The 17,210-nt window shown below is 38.1% G+C and overlaps 1 protein-coding gene across 1 annotated transcript in view; it reads left to right on the top strand.

Annotated features, from left to right (window-relative positions):
- Nucleotides 1-137: 137 nt before the first annotated feature.
- Cdk14 (cyclin dependent kinase 14) overlaps nt 138-17,210 on the top strand; it is a 593,051-nt gene continuing 575,978 nt past the window's right edge. Inside the window, exons 1-2 of the mRNA XM_074064778.1 lie at nt 138-373; nt 6,951-6,982. Of these exons, the coding sequence (XP_073920879.1) occupies nt 283-373; nt 6,951-6,982 (123 nt within the window). The 5' untranslated portion in view covers nt 138-282. The remainder of the gene's footprint in view (nt 374-6,950; nt 6,983-17,210) is intronic.

Below are 17,210 nucleotides of genomic sequence, written 5' to 3'. Positions count from 1 at the left end.
AATGAGCCGGGCGGCGGCGGCGCGGCGAGGGGCCACCTCGGAGGCGGTGGCGAGCGCGGCCGGCCCCGGCTCCGCGTAAAGCTCCCCCGCCTGCCCAGCGGCGGCCCAGGCCCGAGCGGAGCTCGTCCCCCGCTTCCCGAACCCTAAGCGTCGACTCCCGGCCCCGGAGGCGCTGGAGCCCGAGCAGGAGGCGCCGCCTTCCCCGCGCCGCGCGCCCTCGCCGTTGTCTGCGCTCTGCTCTGGACCAGTTTGGGGAAGTTGCCGGGGCCCCGCGTCGCCCAGATGTGCGACCTCATTGAACCGCAGCCGGCCGAGAAGATCGGCAAGATGAAGAAGTTGCGGAGAACTTTGTCGGAGAGTTTCAGCCGCATCGGTGAGTGGCGAGCTGTCTCCGGCATCCAGCCAGGCGTTCCCCCGCGCCCGCTCCCTCGGCCCCGCGCCCCCGCCGCGCTCCTGGCACTGGCGGTACAGCTGCCACTCGGGGGGTTGAGCTGCAGACAGGGGATGGAGTGCTGGGGACTCGGGGGAGGATCGGGACCAGAAGGAGAGACACCGTCTCCCCAGGATTTGGGCTTGATTTGTGGACTGTCTCAAGCCTTCAGTTTGGGTTCCTCCTCCCTGCCACTAGTGCTGTATCTTCGCGCCAGCAGGGGACAGACGAAGGGACACCCGGCCCCCACCTCCCACGGGTTGGAGGACCGCTCATGTCACTTGTTTTTTTTTTTTTTTTTTTTTTTTTTTTTTAACGCGCAGGCTTTCGTATTGGGTGTTTAGTCAGTAATTTAGCTTTGAAAATTGTTGAAACGCTGGTTTGTGCCCTAGTATTGTTTAACGTAGCCAACCTAAAGGGAAGTGGGACAGATACCTTGGGACCTTTTGTTCCGTACTTCGGGTCCTAGAAAGCGAGATTTGGGTGTTCACTCCCAAGGTTCTGACTCTCCTAGCTGCTGGAGAGAAATGCGTCCTGTGAAGTTGCCTGAATATTTAGGAATAACTCATTTCACTTACTAGATCAGGGGCTATTGTCCTCACCCACCCAACAAAAACCGGCCAAGGAATGTGCGGGATACTTGAACATAAATCCAGGTCACAGGCTATGACAGGGTGACAACAGCGTCATGTAGAATGGGTTTGTTCAATTCTGAGTTTTAGACATAGAAAATGCCTTTTAACCGGAAGACATAGCTGCCTCCCCAACTGTCATAACTTTCATTGACATAGGTAACTGCTCAGCCAGAGAATTCTACCAAAAAATAACCTATCAGCATGCCTAAGAAACCTCCTAGCCTTTGTTTCACATGTCATCCATGTTAAGAAAGGTGCTCATGGAAATTAACCATGAAGGTGCTAATTCCTTAGAACTCTGGAGTGCCAATGAGTGTTACAGTATGTTCCACCCATTTATTGTAAAAGCAAACTTTCTTCAAGTGAGAGAAAACATGTATCAAAATTTAGTCAAATTTTTTTTTTTTTTACTTACACTTTTGTGTTGGTATACAGAATCTTTCTCGAATTGACTGTAAGTTATGTGGTGAAACTAACATACAGTCCTGGTTTTATTTGTTACACGTATCAGATGTTTATAGTTTCTTCAGAGTGAGAGATGCATACATTCAAATGGAGTTTGAAACCAGGAAGAGTGTGAGAGAGCAAGGTGTCAGTCCTGTGCATTATTAACAAGGATGTCTCAACCCGGACCCAAATCATCACAGAGGCAGGTTCTGGAGTCCATTAAGCCCTGTTCTAAAACACATTAACTGTATATTTACTAATGCTAATGACTTTGTTGGAGTCTTTCCAGTTTTGTGCTAAATAATTCATTAAAATTGAGTCTCAGTAAGAAACCCAAGGACATTAATATAAAAATTCCTTATGTTTAAATAGTTTCAAGGTTTTGATTGAAAATCAGTAAAATTTGGATTAACTGGAATGCTGGCAAGTGAGGTATTATAGTTAATTGGATTTTCTAGCTTACTGAGATTTAGTGATGTGAAACTCCTCTTTAGTTCAACTCTTGTTAAATATGTCTTCTAAGATCTATTGGATTTTATATCCTCCCTTTAGGAAACAGTACAGTGCAGCGAACATAATTGATTATTTCTGATCTTATGGGAGAAATGTTCAGAATAGCAGTCACACTATGGAATACTGTAAGAGGAGGTAGTGAAGTTTGAGGTGATTAGAGTTGCACTGTATGTGTAACCAAGCCCAGGGTATTTATTAGAAATAGCATTAGAGAAAAGTAAATCTTATCTATTTATTTTCTTGATTATTTTCAAAATTAAAAATGTTAGAAGTTTGATGATTTACAGGGTTTTTGAGATACAGAGGCTGTTAACCTAAGGCTTTGCTATGGGTTTATACAGTCCATAGCTAGGAATGTGGGCTGTGTCAGATGACTGGGAATTCCTGGTGTTGCACTCTTTGCTGAGTGACCTTGAACAGGTCCCTCAACTCCTCTGAGCTTCAGTTTTTCATGGACAGTTCAGTTTTCTTGGCCCTTAGTTAAATAGGAAATAGAATGTCATGTGTTGTATGTGAGAATCAATAAATGTTCCCAATATGATATGATTAGAGATCGTATCATACTGGCATAACTGATTTTACAGATAGAAAGCAAAAGAGAAGGTCAAAGAGGTGGCCACTGATTTGTAGTATAGTCAGCCTGAAAACAGGATGGGTTTTAGACTCAGACAGGCCTGGATTTGAACCCTATTTCCCCTGCATGCTGTGTGTCTTAGGCAACCAGTAGCAATTCACAGAACTCCTCATCTGTGAATATTCATATGGTTGTTGAAAAGATTGTATCATACACAATACCTATCTGACACAGTATCTATCACATAGTGAAGATCAATACTGAAGTTGTTTTTATTCCTTCAGTTTCTCTGTTTATCCCCTGTTATCCTCTTCTCTTCATTGGCACCTTAGAAGGAGATCAAGGAGTAAATGGTTTATTCCTGTTGGACAAACCCACATTGCAGTGTATTCATTTCCTTTGACTAATCTTTGATGGCTTTATTTCACTTTTTTAGAATGATTCAAAAGTGTGGCTTGTTAATATGGTGAGATGTATACTGTTACTCTTTAGCTATAAGAAATCAATAAGAGTTATCTATAGGAAAAGAGGACAATGTTTAAAAGTATGTGATAGCCAGTCAGTGTTTATTAATAATAACCATTCTGAATACAGGAAGTAGGAAATGCTAGTGTTTCATTTGTTCACACATCAGAGATCATGCTGATTTGGTCACTACTCACAACCAAATCTCAGCTTATCTGAGATCACTACATTCTAAAAGATCTAATAAAACACATTGGCTTTCAAGTCATAGTACTCTAATTTATGACATCTGTCAGGGAGTAACTATAATATAGCCATGGTCTTTTATAAGATGGTTATAATTGAATTTTAAAGTCAACCATCAGTTTCAGTAGTGAATATTTATGGTTTTCTGCTAAATAGTGTCAGTGTGGTCACTTATTTAGGATTTGCTGCAGACTCACACTTTTTTTTTTTTTTTACTTCTAGGATGAATACAAATAGGAATTTAATTTTTGAATAGTTTCAATATAATAACAACTTGCTTTACTTGTTTTCTATTTTTGAATGATGGATTAGGAGGAGGAAGGCTCTGTGAATACAGTGTATGATTAAGGTGAAACTTGCACTTCTTTATATTCATTTGAATCAATTTCTTCACACTTATTTGGATCTTCTCCTAGAGGAAGGAAGTTTGTACTCTCTAATATTGGAGGTGAACCCATGCATACTATTTCGTTAAAGAATGTGGTTTGTGAGAGAACTGAATCAAAAGAGGCTGTGATTACCCAGAAATTTTGGGTTTGTTACCTTCTGCTGTGTGTAATTCTAGAGTCCAGTTGTCATTTGTTGAGCTCATTCTGTCAAAAAAGAGAAATGTAACGTTAAAGGTTCAAACACAGAATTTAACCGTTGGACCATATCCTTTCCCAAAGCAATTTCGAAAGATTTCAATTTGGGCCAGGGATGTAACTCAGGAGTTAGAACCCTTGCGTATCATGCAGGAGGTCCCAGGATCAATCCCAACCACTAGGGAAATATTTTTTAATTTGAATATTATAAGATGGAACTTCTATCTATAGGTCTTCCATAAGATAGAAAAATTATACTTTTATGTGCCACAACTTTAGTGTATCTCAAAATATGAGATGGAATCCTTTTGCCACTGAGATAGGACTCATTAATCAAACACATTATTATTGGGTACCTCCTGTGTGCTGGAAGTGCTGGCACTCAGGTTTAGTGACCATGTGGCTTGTCCTTCTTAAGCCAGTGAATGAGAACTGGAAGACAAGCCAGTGAATGAGAATTCACCATATAAAGTGAAACTTCTACCAGGAAGATTAGTGAAATTTGCTGTTGGAGAACATAGGAGGAGCACCACTTTGATCATGGTGAGGTCATGGGAAGCTTTCTAGAGCACAGTATCTGAGCAAAGGACTGAATAGGATTTCTGATCATATTAAATGATTTAAAATGTAATCTTTTGTTAAACCAGAATAATGCAATATGCTTATTGTTCTGTAATCCTTGAAGACAATTGTGGTTTTATATTAACATAAATGATTAATGACAATTAGGAAATGTTGTGTGCATGTTTTGGTCAGAGTTTACTCATATAAATATCTGACAAGGACATCTTTAATTGGTCTTTGTTGTCACTATTACTTTTTAGGACAAGAATTCAATATTTAGAAGAAACCATATATAAAGTTTCAAGGTAGCAATGAAAGATTTCAACTAAGTAATGGACTTCTTGGTCTACATATGCCCTGCCTGATGATACACAGGTCTTGTGAGTGTTGTTCAGGGGACAGAATTGGTTTCCTACCACTAGTATCTTAGTAAATGCACCTGAAATTTTTTCCTTTATTTTCTCCTTCTCTTGCTACCTTCAGGATGCCCCCCCCCCCTTTTTATCCAGGATGATGGAAAATTGTCAAGAAGAAATAGGCAATCTAGATGTTCAAAACATTCTGTTTTTCTGCTCTCTTTATTTCTTAACTTGGGGGGGGGTCTTCATTCGGTGTCTGCAATTCCCCAAGGTATAGTATCTAGTTCAATCTGCTCAAGAAAACCCATAGCTAAATTTTCATAACTTTTTTTTTTTGGTGGTAAGGGGATGGTACTTGTGTTTTAACTGAAGGCCTCGTGCGTGCTGGGTAGATGCTCTACCATTTCAACCATGCTCCCAGTCCCCAGAAATTTTATAATGTTCAAAGTAGAGAAAATATATTTAAAGGTCTATGCTCTGAATTACAAGCTTTCTGTTATAGCTTTGCATCTTGAATAGCAGTCACGTATGTGCTCCATTAACCTTTGTTCAGTGAAGTAGATATAGGACTCTATGATAATCTGCTTTATATGCAACTTTGTATTTAAAATCAGTGAATCATTTACTTAATCCAAATATATGTATTTTTAAAAATGGAGCAACTTGTCTACTTAGAATTATGTTACTAATATTGTGTAAAAGACTCACTAGTCAAGTATATTAATTAAAAGACACACCTTGGGTTGAGGAAGTAAGGAGTTAAGGTACAGTCTAGTAATGTTCACTGGGACTTAAAGAGAACCTTCCAGATTAGAAGTTAAATTCTAGTGAAAAGGTAGCTCTTAGGAGTCAACTAGATTAGTATATCTTTCTGTCAAAATATGTTATTTTAGATTTAACATAAATTAAGTCAATTCTGTAATAAATTATGTGCAAATAATCGAATGCAACATTAGCCATTTGAGACAGGACAAAATATTGTATTTTAATTATCCATTCAGTGTAAATTGTTCTCTGACAAAGTACAGAATTTATCATAGATTAGTTTCTCAAGTGAAAGAGAAAAACTAAGAACAAACCATAAGAACTGTTCTCTCTTCTTTAGCAAGCCTGCACCACCCTTAACCCACCACCATAGTTGATCTTCTTGGAAAGACAAGTTTGCTATATAAAGCAGGAAATAATATAGTATGTGATAGCTTCCATTTAGGCACATTACTGTTTTGGAGCTTAATTATCAGATAATTTGCTTTTCTTTGCTTTTTTCAGAACATAGTTTTAAAGTAGTAACTACCCAGGTCCTTTTATTATAGACCATTGAACACCTAAATTTGAAACATTTCTGCAAGTAGTGATTTCAGATAGATTATTTTTGTGTATTTCCCTTACTACGAAGCATTATAAGTAGCATTCAAGGAACTAAATATCTGCTATAAATATCAGCTATAATTGATATTGTTCTCCTACTCTTTCAAGTGGTAAAATTCCAGTGCTAAATCTACATGTATTTAAAATAAATTTAAAGTATTTGTTCTTATAAAATACTTTGACCATTGTTTTTGGAAATATTTTGCTGTAAAAGTTGTCAAGTTAAAATGTTTAAATTATATTTCTTACTCTTCAATGCTTACTTTACATGCTTGGTCTCTTATCACTGTACTTAAGTTCTGTTATTATGAAAATATCATTTAGGGCACCATACAGAATAGATTATCATCCCGATTGGTTTAGAGGTCCATAGACTATGATGATAATTGCTCAAAAACCAGGAGTTTAAGGGGAAATTTCTTCAAGCTTACGTTGAGCTTTTTTTTATTCTTTCATTAGAACATGTTCAGCTACAGAAGAAAAAGGGGAAAGTTATGCATGATTCTTTTCCCTATCTGGGAGGATGGCTCCATTTACATATTTATGAAAAGTGTTTCAGAAAGATGCATGCTGTGCAATTCTCTCTCTCATTTGCAGTTTCCATATTTGTATCATAACATTGTTATTCAGGTTGAGGTACAGTTTTGCTATCTGAAATGAAAACACTACACTGCCTTTTTTTTTTTTTTTCTGTTTTCTAGAACTTAGATACAACTCTTTGGGATGTTTCACAATAACTGTGTCCTTTCCATTTTCATTTTACAGCTTTGAAGAAAGACGACACCACCTTTGATGAGGTAGGCCAAATTTCTTTATCTAATGTTAGGTGTATTTAATTACTGCTAGGTAAAGTTAGTAAGTGCCAACTTTGCATTTAGAAACTGAAAAGAAAGTGCCTTAGGAAACAAAGACAGCATTTGTTTAGTTGCATTATATTGTTTTCAAATTTGTAGCAATCATCAGAAACATGTCTTTAAAAATCAATAAGCAAACTTACTAGAGGACATACGCAGTTGTTGTGTTGTTGCCTCTTGCTGGTGGTAGTGCTTGAGAAACTCAGTGTGCTGAGCTTGCTTTATGGCAAGTCTGGAGATGTTGGTAATTTGGACACCAAAGCTCCCTTGCTGACCTGGGCTGAATCAGGTGTGATGTGGTGTTGACGCCACATATTGTCTACTAGTCTCCCAAAGGACCAGCTGACTTTTCCTGTTCTACTTTCCCTATTCTTTGTATCAGATGTGTCTTGATTACTTGCTACAAAGTTGTAAAAAAAAAATAAAAAGCCTGTCTAAGTAAGACAGAGGGTTCATATGTAATTAATCGCATTCTGAATGTGATTTTTAAATTGTACTTTTTCCTGAGTTTTTGTTACTGCCCTTAGAGTGCAATACAATGAAGTGTTTTATTGTAACCATCCAAAGCCACAGTCATTGATCTGTGTTGTGAAGTGGCCACCTGTGTGTGCACAGTGTATGTATTTATATATGAACAGAGATGTATCCAGACAATGTGCTGACCCTACAGCCTAGTGAAGACATAGATTAGGTTGCTTTGGTTGTTTGATTTGTTTTCGCACTTTAAGATCCATAAAATGTGCTACCTGTCCTCCGTCTGCAGCAGAGCTTCAGTGCTGAAAGAGTTTGTGTGTTCATGGAATGTCTTCATGGCCTTGTGGTTAGCAGGTCCACTCAGGGAGAACCCGCTGCAGGCCAGGATTTCTGGATGGGGCCAGCGTCACTTGGCTGTCACAGTCTGCTTCTTCATGTACTGCACCTGTTCTTTTTTTTTCTGGTCTGAGCTCTACAAAGCTGTGTTCCCGAACTCCAAAACAACTCCCCTTGCAGGCATTCCTATAACATCTTCTAAAACTTAATTTTTCTAGACCTGAAGCAATAGAATTTTTTTCTTTCCCATCCATAGTAGATGATATTAGTGTTTTCCTCTAAACTTGTATTTCTGGAATTTCTACCATGTTGTTACCGGAGTGTTTTCAGGAGAGTATTTTCTTTTCTTCTCAGGAGAAATCAGTGTGAGAATATTGGGCATTCTTTCTCTCTTTATAAAGAAAGGTCTTCCCTCTAATTATAGAGGTAATCTAATCTTATATGAGAAAAGTCAGGAAAAAAATTGGAGTAAAAAAACAATCTCTTAAATACTGTTATCCAGACAGAACCACTGTTAAATAGTCTTTCTTCTTTCCCTGTGTTTTAAAATCATAGCTCATTATTATGTCCTGCTCTTTCCCCTTAAGATAAAGCATGATATTTTCCCATGTTTTTGCAAATTCCTCCTAATAATAATTATGAATTAAAAAAAAGAAAAACTATGTTTAAGTATCACTGTTTGGTTGTGTGTTATTCTGTCATGTGTCTATGTGTACCTTTTGCTTAAATGAACAAAAGAGCAAACGATACTGAGGGTAGAATCCAGATGTAAGGTAAGAGAATATAAGGATATGGGTGTATCAGGCCTGTTCCTACTCTCCTACACTTATTTTATTCTGAACCTCTGCACAGTCAGAGGTCTGGAGTTTGTAATTTGGAGCAAAATCATCTTCAGCTTTTTCAGTGTTTCCTTCCTCTGTGGCACAAGAGATTGGCTAAATACCATAAATCAGTAAATCACTGAGTGGTAGGCTTAGAACAACCATCAGAAATCATAATTTCCCCACCCTGTCATTTTACAGATAAAGAAATTAAGATCCCCAGGGGGTCAGGGTCATTTCCAGCTAATCAAGCCCTACCGCAGCCACCCTCTGATTCAGCAATTCACTACTTATTCCATGGGCTTTGTAAGATAGAGATTATAGTCTCTCCCTCTTAGGGTAGTTGAGAGAATTAAATAAACTAATGTATGTAAAGATTCCAGAATAATGACTGGCAGACACTACATGTCTTATAATTGGTATGGTCATCTTCATTGCATCGTCAGTCTTGCTATCATCACCACAATCATTGATGTGCTAACCATGACATTCACCTTCTGAAGGGCAACAAAGAAGACAGAAGGATTCAATTGGAAATTAAGAATTAGGGTTATGAAGGGAGTAATTTTCAGATAGTCCTCCTAAATTCTATATAAAGATTTGTATGATGATTTACATACTAAAACTAAAAATATCTGAAAATCTACCCAACGTTTAGATTCCTTAAGGGGATGATTGCTTTTGGCTTTGCAATCCCTGTGTGTGTTGTACATGGTTAACATCCAATAAATGTCTACCAAATATGAGTAGGTATCTGTTGCAGAGTAGAGAAAGCAATGAACTGAGTGTCAGGCAATATGGAGTCTCACCACTTCCTAGCTATTTGGGAAGTTATTTAATTTACCCCAATCTCAGTTTACGCATTTGTAAATCATTCATTTGAACTATAGTCTTTAAATTGCTTTCTAGCTCAAAGTGTAGGATTCCAAGCAACACAACAACCCACACAAAGTTACAATTTTGTCAAATCAGAGAAGAGCTTAGGTGCTTATATAAGTAGGAAGTAACTGATTTTCTTTCTTAAGTATTTTTTTGAGATGAGACTTGCTATGTAGTGTAGGCTCTCTTCAAACTCATGATCCTCTTGCCTTTGCCTCCCAAGTGCTGGAATTACAGCACATCTGAGTGTAACTGAGTTCATTTGTGATTATTTTCAGATCATAGTGGTAGACGTTTTCTTGAAAGGGTGGTTTTCTACTTTTCCTCCCTTGGAGTTGGGATGCTCAGTATCTCTTGGAATTCCATTGAGATTAGAAACTTCCACACTGGGTCAGTTTCTTAGCTATGAAGCAAGGTGTGGACAGCCTTCTCCTCACTGTTTATCAGCCAGAGGCTTCTTATCTCAAGGAGTGGTCTCCCCCAGAGGGTGCCTAGCTGGAGGGTAGTTGCTACTCCCTGATTCTTTTGGAAGATTCCTCTACTGTGTGGTAAATGTTTGATCTTGAACAGAGTAGAAAAAGAAATATAGATGTAGATATACTTGCTTATTCTTTGACTTAAAACCTTGACTGCTAATTTTCAAAGCAGCTTGGAATTGTGTTCAGGAACTGTGTGCTAATGCGTATTGTAAAGCAGGCTGTGTGTGTGTGTTACATGTGAAGAGTTTGGAAATTAAGTACTGAGATCTTCAGATATTTGCAGCAATTAGAAAATAATAGGAAATTTGCTGAAGTCTATCAAAATTGGAGAAAGTAAATTTTAAGAATGGTCATTTCCCCCTTTATTCATTGTATATTTGGGCCCTAACTAAAATGTTAGAAAATTTATGTTCTGTGGATTTAACCTACAGATTTGACTTAATGGATTAATCATTTAAGGGATATATATATATATAGATATATATATATATCTATATATATATATATTTATTTATTTATTTTTTTGGTGGTACCAGGGTTTGAACTCAGGACTTCATGCTTGCTATGCAAGCACTCTTACTGCTTGAACCACTTTGCTAGCCCTCCCCAACTTTTTGATGTTTGGATCCTCAGGGGCTAAATAAGAAACTGTGTGCAAATCTTATTGTAAAGTAGGCTGTCTTTGTGTGTGTGTGTGTTGTGTGTGATGATATGTGAACAGAAACAAGCTAGACTGAAGGTGAAAGAAGATTGGTGTCTTGTGTCATAATTTTTAGTGGACACCGTGTTTTGGAGGAGGCCTCCAGTAAGTGTGAATTTCATGTTTATATACTATTGTAGAACTTTCTAAATGTCTTTTTAGCATTTCTTCCCCAGTAAGTGCAACAGCTGTGTCCCTTGAGTAGCCACTTTCTTCCTGAATGGTTGAACAATGATGTTAGGTGGGTTGTTAAATCTTGTTTTTTTACTTAATTATTTATTTTAGAATAATAATGATACATAATGTATCAAAATATGAGAAAATATAGTTAATCTTTACCACATATAAAAACTTTTGAACTTTGGAGACAAAAACTCCAACTAAGTGTGAATAGATGTGTGCAGAAAGACCTGGAAGTGTGCAGACCTGCAGCAATTCATGACCTGTTCTTGAATAAATTAAAAGGCTAAACTATATAGTTCCTCTTCATGCCTCTGTTAAATAAAATAAGCTCAGATGAGGAGTCAAAGTGTTGACTCTGCTTGGCATTTTGGTGAGAAGTACAAAAATTTTAGTGATTGAAATAAACCTTTAGAATGTAAAGAGTTTCATTTGTTTATGGTACATAATGTAGAGAGTTAAGTATGTATTTAACATGGTCAATCTTTTCTAGCTATTCCCCATCCTGCTCAAGTTACTTCATGTTTGTGAAACAGAAGTGTGGGCAGTACTTATTTTGGCATTTTCTACCTATTTTGTTTTTTGAATCCTAGGAAAATGTATAGAAAACATATGAAAATTTAAAATTTTTTTCATCTGATCTGAGTGCGTCAAGAACATTTTGTAGACTCATCTGCTCATTATATGTTTAATGTACTACTTCTGATAGATACATGGAGACAGTGCACGTTGATCTCAACTTCTTGTTCATGTCCATCTTTGTCATTTTCTACAAAGATGTAATACCTGCAATGATAAATGTAACTGATTTTTTTTTTTTTAATGAGAGCCAGTGGCCAGGGAACATACAAAGATGATTTGGGGGTATTCCTGGACACTGTTTCATTCATTGAAATAAGTGGAATTTGGTGCAGTCTTTTCTCCCCATCATTGTCACAGGCAGTCTCATTGTCCATACCAATGATGGGCAGCAGTCCAGCTCCAGAGTTTCCTGACTTCCTTAATTCGTGCCTCTCTCACCCATACTCAGTTTCTGGGGAAACTGGATCATTTCACTGGGATAGTCAGTAATCTAAAATATTAAATCCCAGTCACAATCTTTCCTTCTTAGCTCTCTTGCTCCTTTTCTACTCTCTGTATCTCTGTTGGTTTCTCTTTACCACAGGCCTCTTTGCCTGCCCCCTCCCACTGTCCCTGCCCACAACTCCCCCCTCCCTCCTTTTTTTGCTTCTTCCTGTTCACTCAGGGCACATCACTTTCTGGCCAGTATCTTCAGTGGCCTCCCCACTTTGTACTTTGTTTGTAATCCACTCTACCAGCCCTGGGTTTTGATCTGTCCTCTTTTTCTCTCTTACATAGTAGCTGCCAGGAGCTACTTGAGAAAATCACTCTCCAGATAAATTTATCATTTCCAGCCTTAGCTGAAACCTCAGGCAACTGGGGCAGGCCTACATTTGTTTACTGTGTTTCTGGTCTGTTTCCTGCTGAACCTTTTCTGCTTTCCTCAAACTCTCTCCTTTAGTAGATGCCTTCCCCTCTGTATTCATTTCCTAGGACTGCTCTAGCAAGGTGCCACAAACTGGGTGGCTTCAACAACAGAAGTTGTATTGTTTTGTAGCTCTGGAGACCACGAATCAGAAATCAAAGTGTTGGTTGAAGTTAGTTCTTTCCGTGGGCTGTGAGTAAAGACCTATCCCAGGGCCCTCTCTTTTCTTGTAGATGGCCATCTTTTCCCTGTGTCTCTTTATATCATTTTCCTTCATTGTGTGTCTTTTTATCCAAATTTATTTATTTATACATGTATTTAGAGATAGTGACTCACTAGGTAGCCCAGACTGCCTGGAACTCATGATCCTCCTGACTCCATGCTGAGTGCTGGGATTAAATTTCCCCCTTTAAAAAGGACACCAGTCAGATTGGATCAGGTACTTACCCTACTCCAGTATGACCTCCTTTTAATTTTGCTAATTACATTTGTAACTATCTCTTTTTCCAAATAAGATCACTTTTGGAAGTACTGGGGGTTAAAATTTGAGCATAAGAATTTTTAGTGGACACAACTTAATGAGTAAGATCCTTCGACTTCTAAGAACACTCAGTACTGTTAGGTGTCAGTTCCCTGCCCACGCATGTACCTTCCTTGGTGCCAATCTTGTTTTCTTTCTCTCTGATGTCAGGGTGTGTTTGACTTTTCTCCAGTTTGGGCCAGTTACTTCATATCCTCTCCATTCCTTCCCCTCCTTTCTATTCTAGAAGCTTTTATGATTGATTCTTTACTAACTCTTCCTTTTTTGTAGCTATTTTGGCATAGACTCTGAACATCACCCCATCTCTTCCATCATAACTGTGGCCCTCTGTCCTCTGCAGTCATTTTTCTCATGCTCTCATTGAGAGGTTCATCTGTCCCTTGTTTTTGGCTCCTTGCTTATTGTACTCACATTGATGTGGCTGACTCAGCCTTCCATCTGTACTCTGCTTCCAGATGTCAACTGCCCACTTAGATGTTTCTACCCCTGTGCCTCACAGTCTTCTTGGTGCCAGTGTACACCAAGTATCACTAGTTCTTGTATTCTCCAAATGTGCACTTTCTCTTTTCCTCAGGTTGGCAATCATTTCTCCCAGCCACTTGATTTTCTGAGGTAGAAACCTAACACATCCAAAACTCTCCAAACCCTGCACAGGCATTGGCTTGGTTCTTGTTCTCTGCCATTACCTCCCTTCCTACTCCTAATGTTCACCTCATCATCTCTTGCCTAAACGTGCAGTAGTCTTCTGTCTTTCCTGCTTATTGCTTACTTCCCATTCCAACAGAATGATGGCTCTGAAATACAAATTGTGTTATTGTGCCACGTCGTACTTTAAAGGTCCCTTCCAGCTGCAAGTTCAAGTACAGTCTCCTGACTTGGCACCCAAGGCCTTTTGTGATCTACCTTCTGCCTGCCCTATCACTTGCATCAAACATTTATTTCTTATTTTAGAGCCTGAATTACCATTTCAGCTCCTGCCATGTTAGTCATTTCAGAGCTTTATCACTTTTACTTACTTTCTGTTAAAGAGCTCTTCATTGGTCTCACTGCTCCACCTCTTTGCTTTGCTCATAGATAGCCATTGTTCTCTCTCTTATTCCTATACTCTAGCCTTTCCAAAACATCTTTCTTGTTGTGATACTCTTTAAAATACTCATGCATTTAGCCATGTGTGGCTGTACAGGTCTGTAATCCCAGCACTTGGGAGGCTGAGGCAGGAAGATCACAAGTTAAAGCACAGATTTGGCTACATAGTAAGGCCTTGTCTCAAAAAATTAAAAGAAAAAAAAAAGATTTGTGCATCATGTACTTAACTGGTGACTGTTTTGTGATGTACAGTGGATGTGCTTTCAGTCTAATTCTTGATCTAGTCAGACTCATAGTGGTCAGTATTGCAGGCATTTAGAGGTTGAACAGTTCTTGGCATCTTTTAGCGTTGGGCCTGGGCAAAGATTCAATCTTACTCTTTCTAATAGGAAGATTTTTAAAATTACCTTATGTACTGTTTTATTTTCACCATGTTCATGTCTGCCAACCTTAGATGATAGGAACCTATCATCCAGGAATCTACAGACTGTTCTTTGATTATGGCAGAAACCCAGTAAGTCATTATATGCCAAATTCAACATTTTGGATGATTTGAAAAAGAACCTCACTTCATCCTAATTCTCTCCTTGCAGATTTAGTTTAAATTTTTAGATACTTAAAACTTTTTGTGATTTGGTTTTTTCTTCCTATAAATGTTTGATCAGATTTGCCATCTCCCTAATTATGGTAGAGAAAATTACCATAATTATGTCTAGTCCCAGACAGTGGCTAGAATGTCTGAGGAGTTCTGTAAAGAGTCAGAGAGGAAGTACATGTCACAAAATGTAAAATATATGACATTGGGAGAATTAGTCACTTTTGTGTTCCTCCTTCCCAAAAAGCAGAGTGTTGCAGAAATTGAAAGATTTGAGTAGTGTCCTCTTCTTCTGTGAGCACTTTGCATCCTGAAGGCAGGCTCATTAGGCTGCAGGAAGTCCCTCCTGTGAGGGGTGAGTGCTCCATCCTGGGTGATGGCCTGATTTGCATGTTTGAATACATTTTTAGAAAGCTGACCTTTGACATAGGGAGGTGTTTTTGTAAGCTTAAGAACTTATGATTTTCTTTAAGTCCAAAGTGGGCCCAGCTGCAAGGACTATGTTATGCCCATTACTTCTGACTGGAATTTGGAATACTGATTTATAAATCCTCAAGTTACTTACTTGTGGCTGAGATGCCCTCTCAGACTAGAAGCTAAATGGTAACTGAAATATGCTAAGCTTGGGTGGGTGGTGAGTGGATAAGGTTTTAAAGGACTGTAATCTGTAGTGTACATTTGATTTTTTTATAGTCTCAACAAACTTACCTCTTTTTTTTCTCGCTATCATAAAATTTTCAAATGGCAGAATTACAAAATATTGGACCAGCAGTGTGCTCTCAGTTTTACAAACTTAGTTTGTTTAGGACACATTGGTGTTTTTAAGTCCTTGAAGGAGCTCTTTTACCATGTAAGAACAGTAAGTAAGGTAATACTTCTCCCCTCTGAGTCTATTTTGTTTTTAATATGTAAAGTTGTTCTTGGTTATCTTTTGTTTTAAAATTTTGTTTCTCTCTTTCTTAATACCTTTTAATCAATAATTTTTTAAAAGCATATGAGCCTGGAGATTGTCTTAAAATTTTAAAAATGATGTGAAACTATGGTAGTACTATTTAATACAGTGTCTTATAGTACATTATATGCTTAATTTTTAAATAATGAGATTAATAGTTTTCCTCATGTCTTTTCAATAGCTACTTTAAATGCTACATTAAATGTCATATGTATGGGTAAGGAATTTGTTGAAAAAATCTTTTAAAGGTTTTTATGACCATATAGTTAAAATAGAAAAAAATGTTCCACATTTACTTGTATACCCTGACTGAAATGCACCAGGAAAGTACACACTTGACTTTTCACTGATAAAAACATTTTTTCATGCCTTAAAAATCATACTTGTAAATATTGTAAGAGACTTGGAATTTGAGAGAGAATCCAGGGAATCTTGGAATTTCCAATTCTATTTGCTTATTTTGTTTTTCTCAGTCTGTGGACACCCTCATGTGAGGTGTCTGTAAAGTGTGATGTTTGGAAGATAGCTTCGTATTCAGAGTTTGGGAAATACCTTTTTAGTCTAACAGACCTTAAGTGTGTTGCTCCACCTGTGTTCTAATCAGCTGAAATGTTGAACTGTGCAACTCATTTCCTTTAAAAAAAATAGAGCAGCTTGATGTCAACTTCTCAGTTGTGTTTTGATGATTCTCTGGAGCTGGAATGAAAGGGGAAGAGTTGCATTTAGAGTACCAGGAATTTGGCAATTTCAGAGTTTGCCTGGGCCAAGTATGAAATTATCACCCATGACATATGTTTTGGTAGAAACAAACTGAAATTTGTTTCTCTAAACTATTTCCTGCTTTAAGGCCAGGCTGTGACTACAACTTAGTTATCTGTGAGCATTACTTATTCTATTTTAAATGATTTTTAAAAGAAGAAGAGTGCAGCTGTGCTGTAAAGCAGTTAGGAACCATGGTGGAGGTGGAAGGTAAGAGCTTGCTAAACACTCACTGGAGATTTTGTTCAGGCCCCTTCACTTCCCCTAAGCAGAAGTCACACACCTTTGCAGCACTGCGTCTATAGTAAGCCAGGGTGAGTTTTGGGAGTGTGTCATATCCCTCAAATGGATTTGGATGATAAAAATGGATACTGGGGTTTGAACTTAGGGCTTTGTGCTTGTTAGGCACGTGTTTTCCCTCTTGAGTCATGCTTCCAGCCTTTTTTGCTTTTGTTATTTTGAAGTGGGTCTTCTGTCTTAGGGTGGCCTGAACTGCAGTCCTCCTATTTTATTTATGTTTGCTGCTGTAGTTGGAAAAACAGGGGCATGCCACCACATCCAGCTGCCTTCTGTTGAGCTGGGATCTCATAAACTTTTTTGCCCAGGCTGACCTGGAACTGCAGTCCTCCCCATTTAAGCCTCTCAAGTAGCGAGGATTATAGGCATGAGCCACCAGTGTCTGGCTCGAGAGCCTCTCTTTAAAAATATCTATTATTTAAGTATTAGAAAGGAGTTGAAGATAGATATTGCTATAGTCATGTGAAGTCTTAATTTTTTGGAAGAGATTTTGATTTCAGATCATGCTTTCTGATTTTTTTAAATTAGAAAATCTCTTATTTCTCAAATGTGCATTTATTAATATCAGATTAACATTCTAGATATT

Source organism: Castor canadensis, chromosome 2, assembly GCF_047511655.1.
Source record: "Castor canadensis chromosome 2, mCasCan1.hap1v2, whole genome shotgun sequence".
NCBI lineage: Eukaryota > Metazoa > Chordata > Mammalia > Rodentia > Castoridae > Castor > Castor canadensis.
The sequence above is the reverse complement of the archived record's forward strand: the minus strand, read 5'-3'. Positions and strand labels throughout refer to the sequence as shown.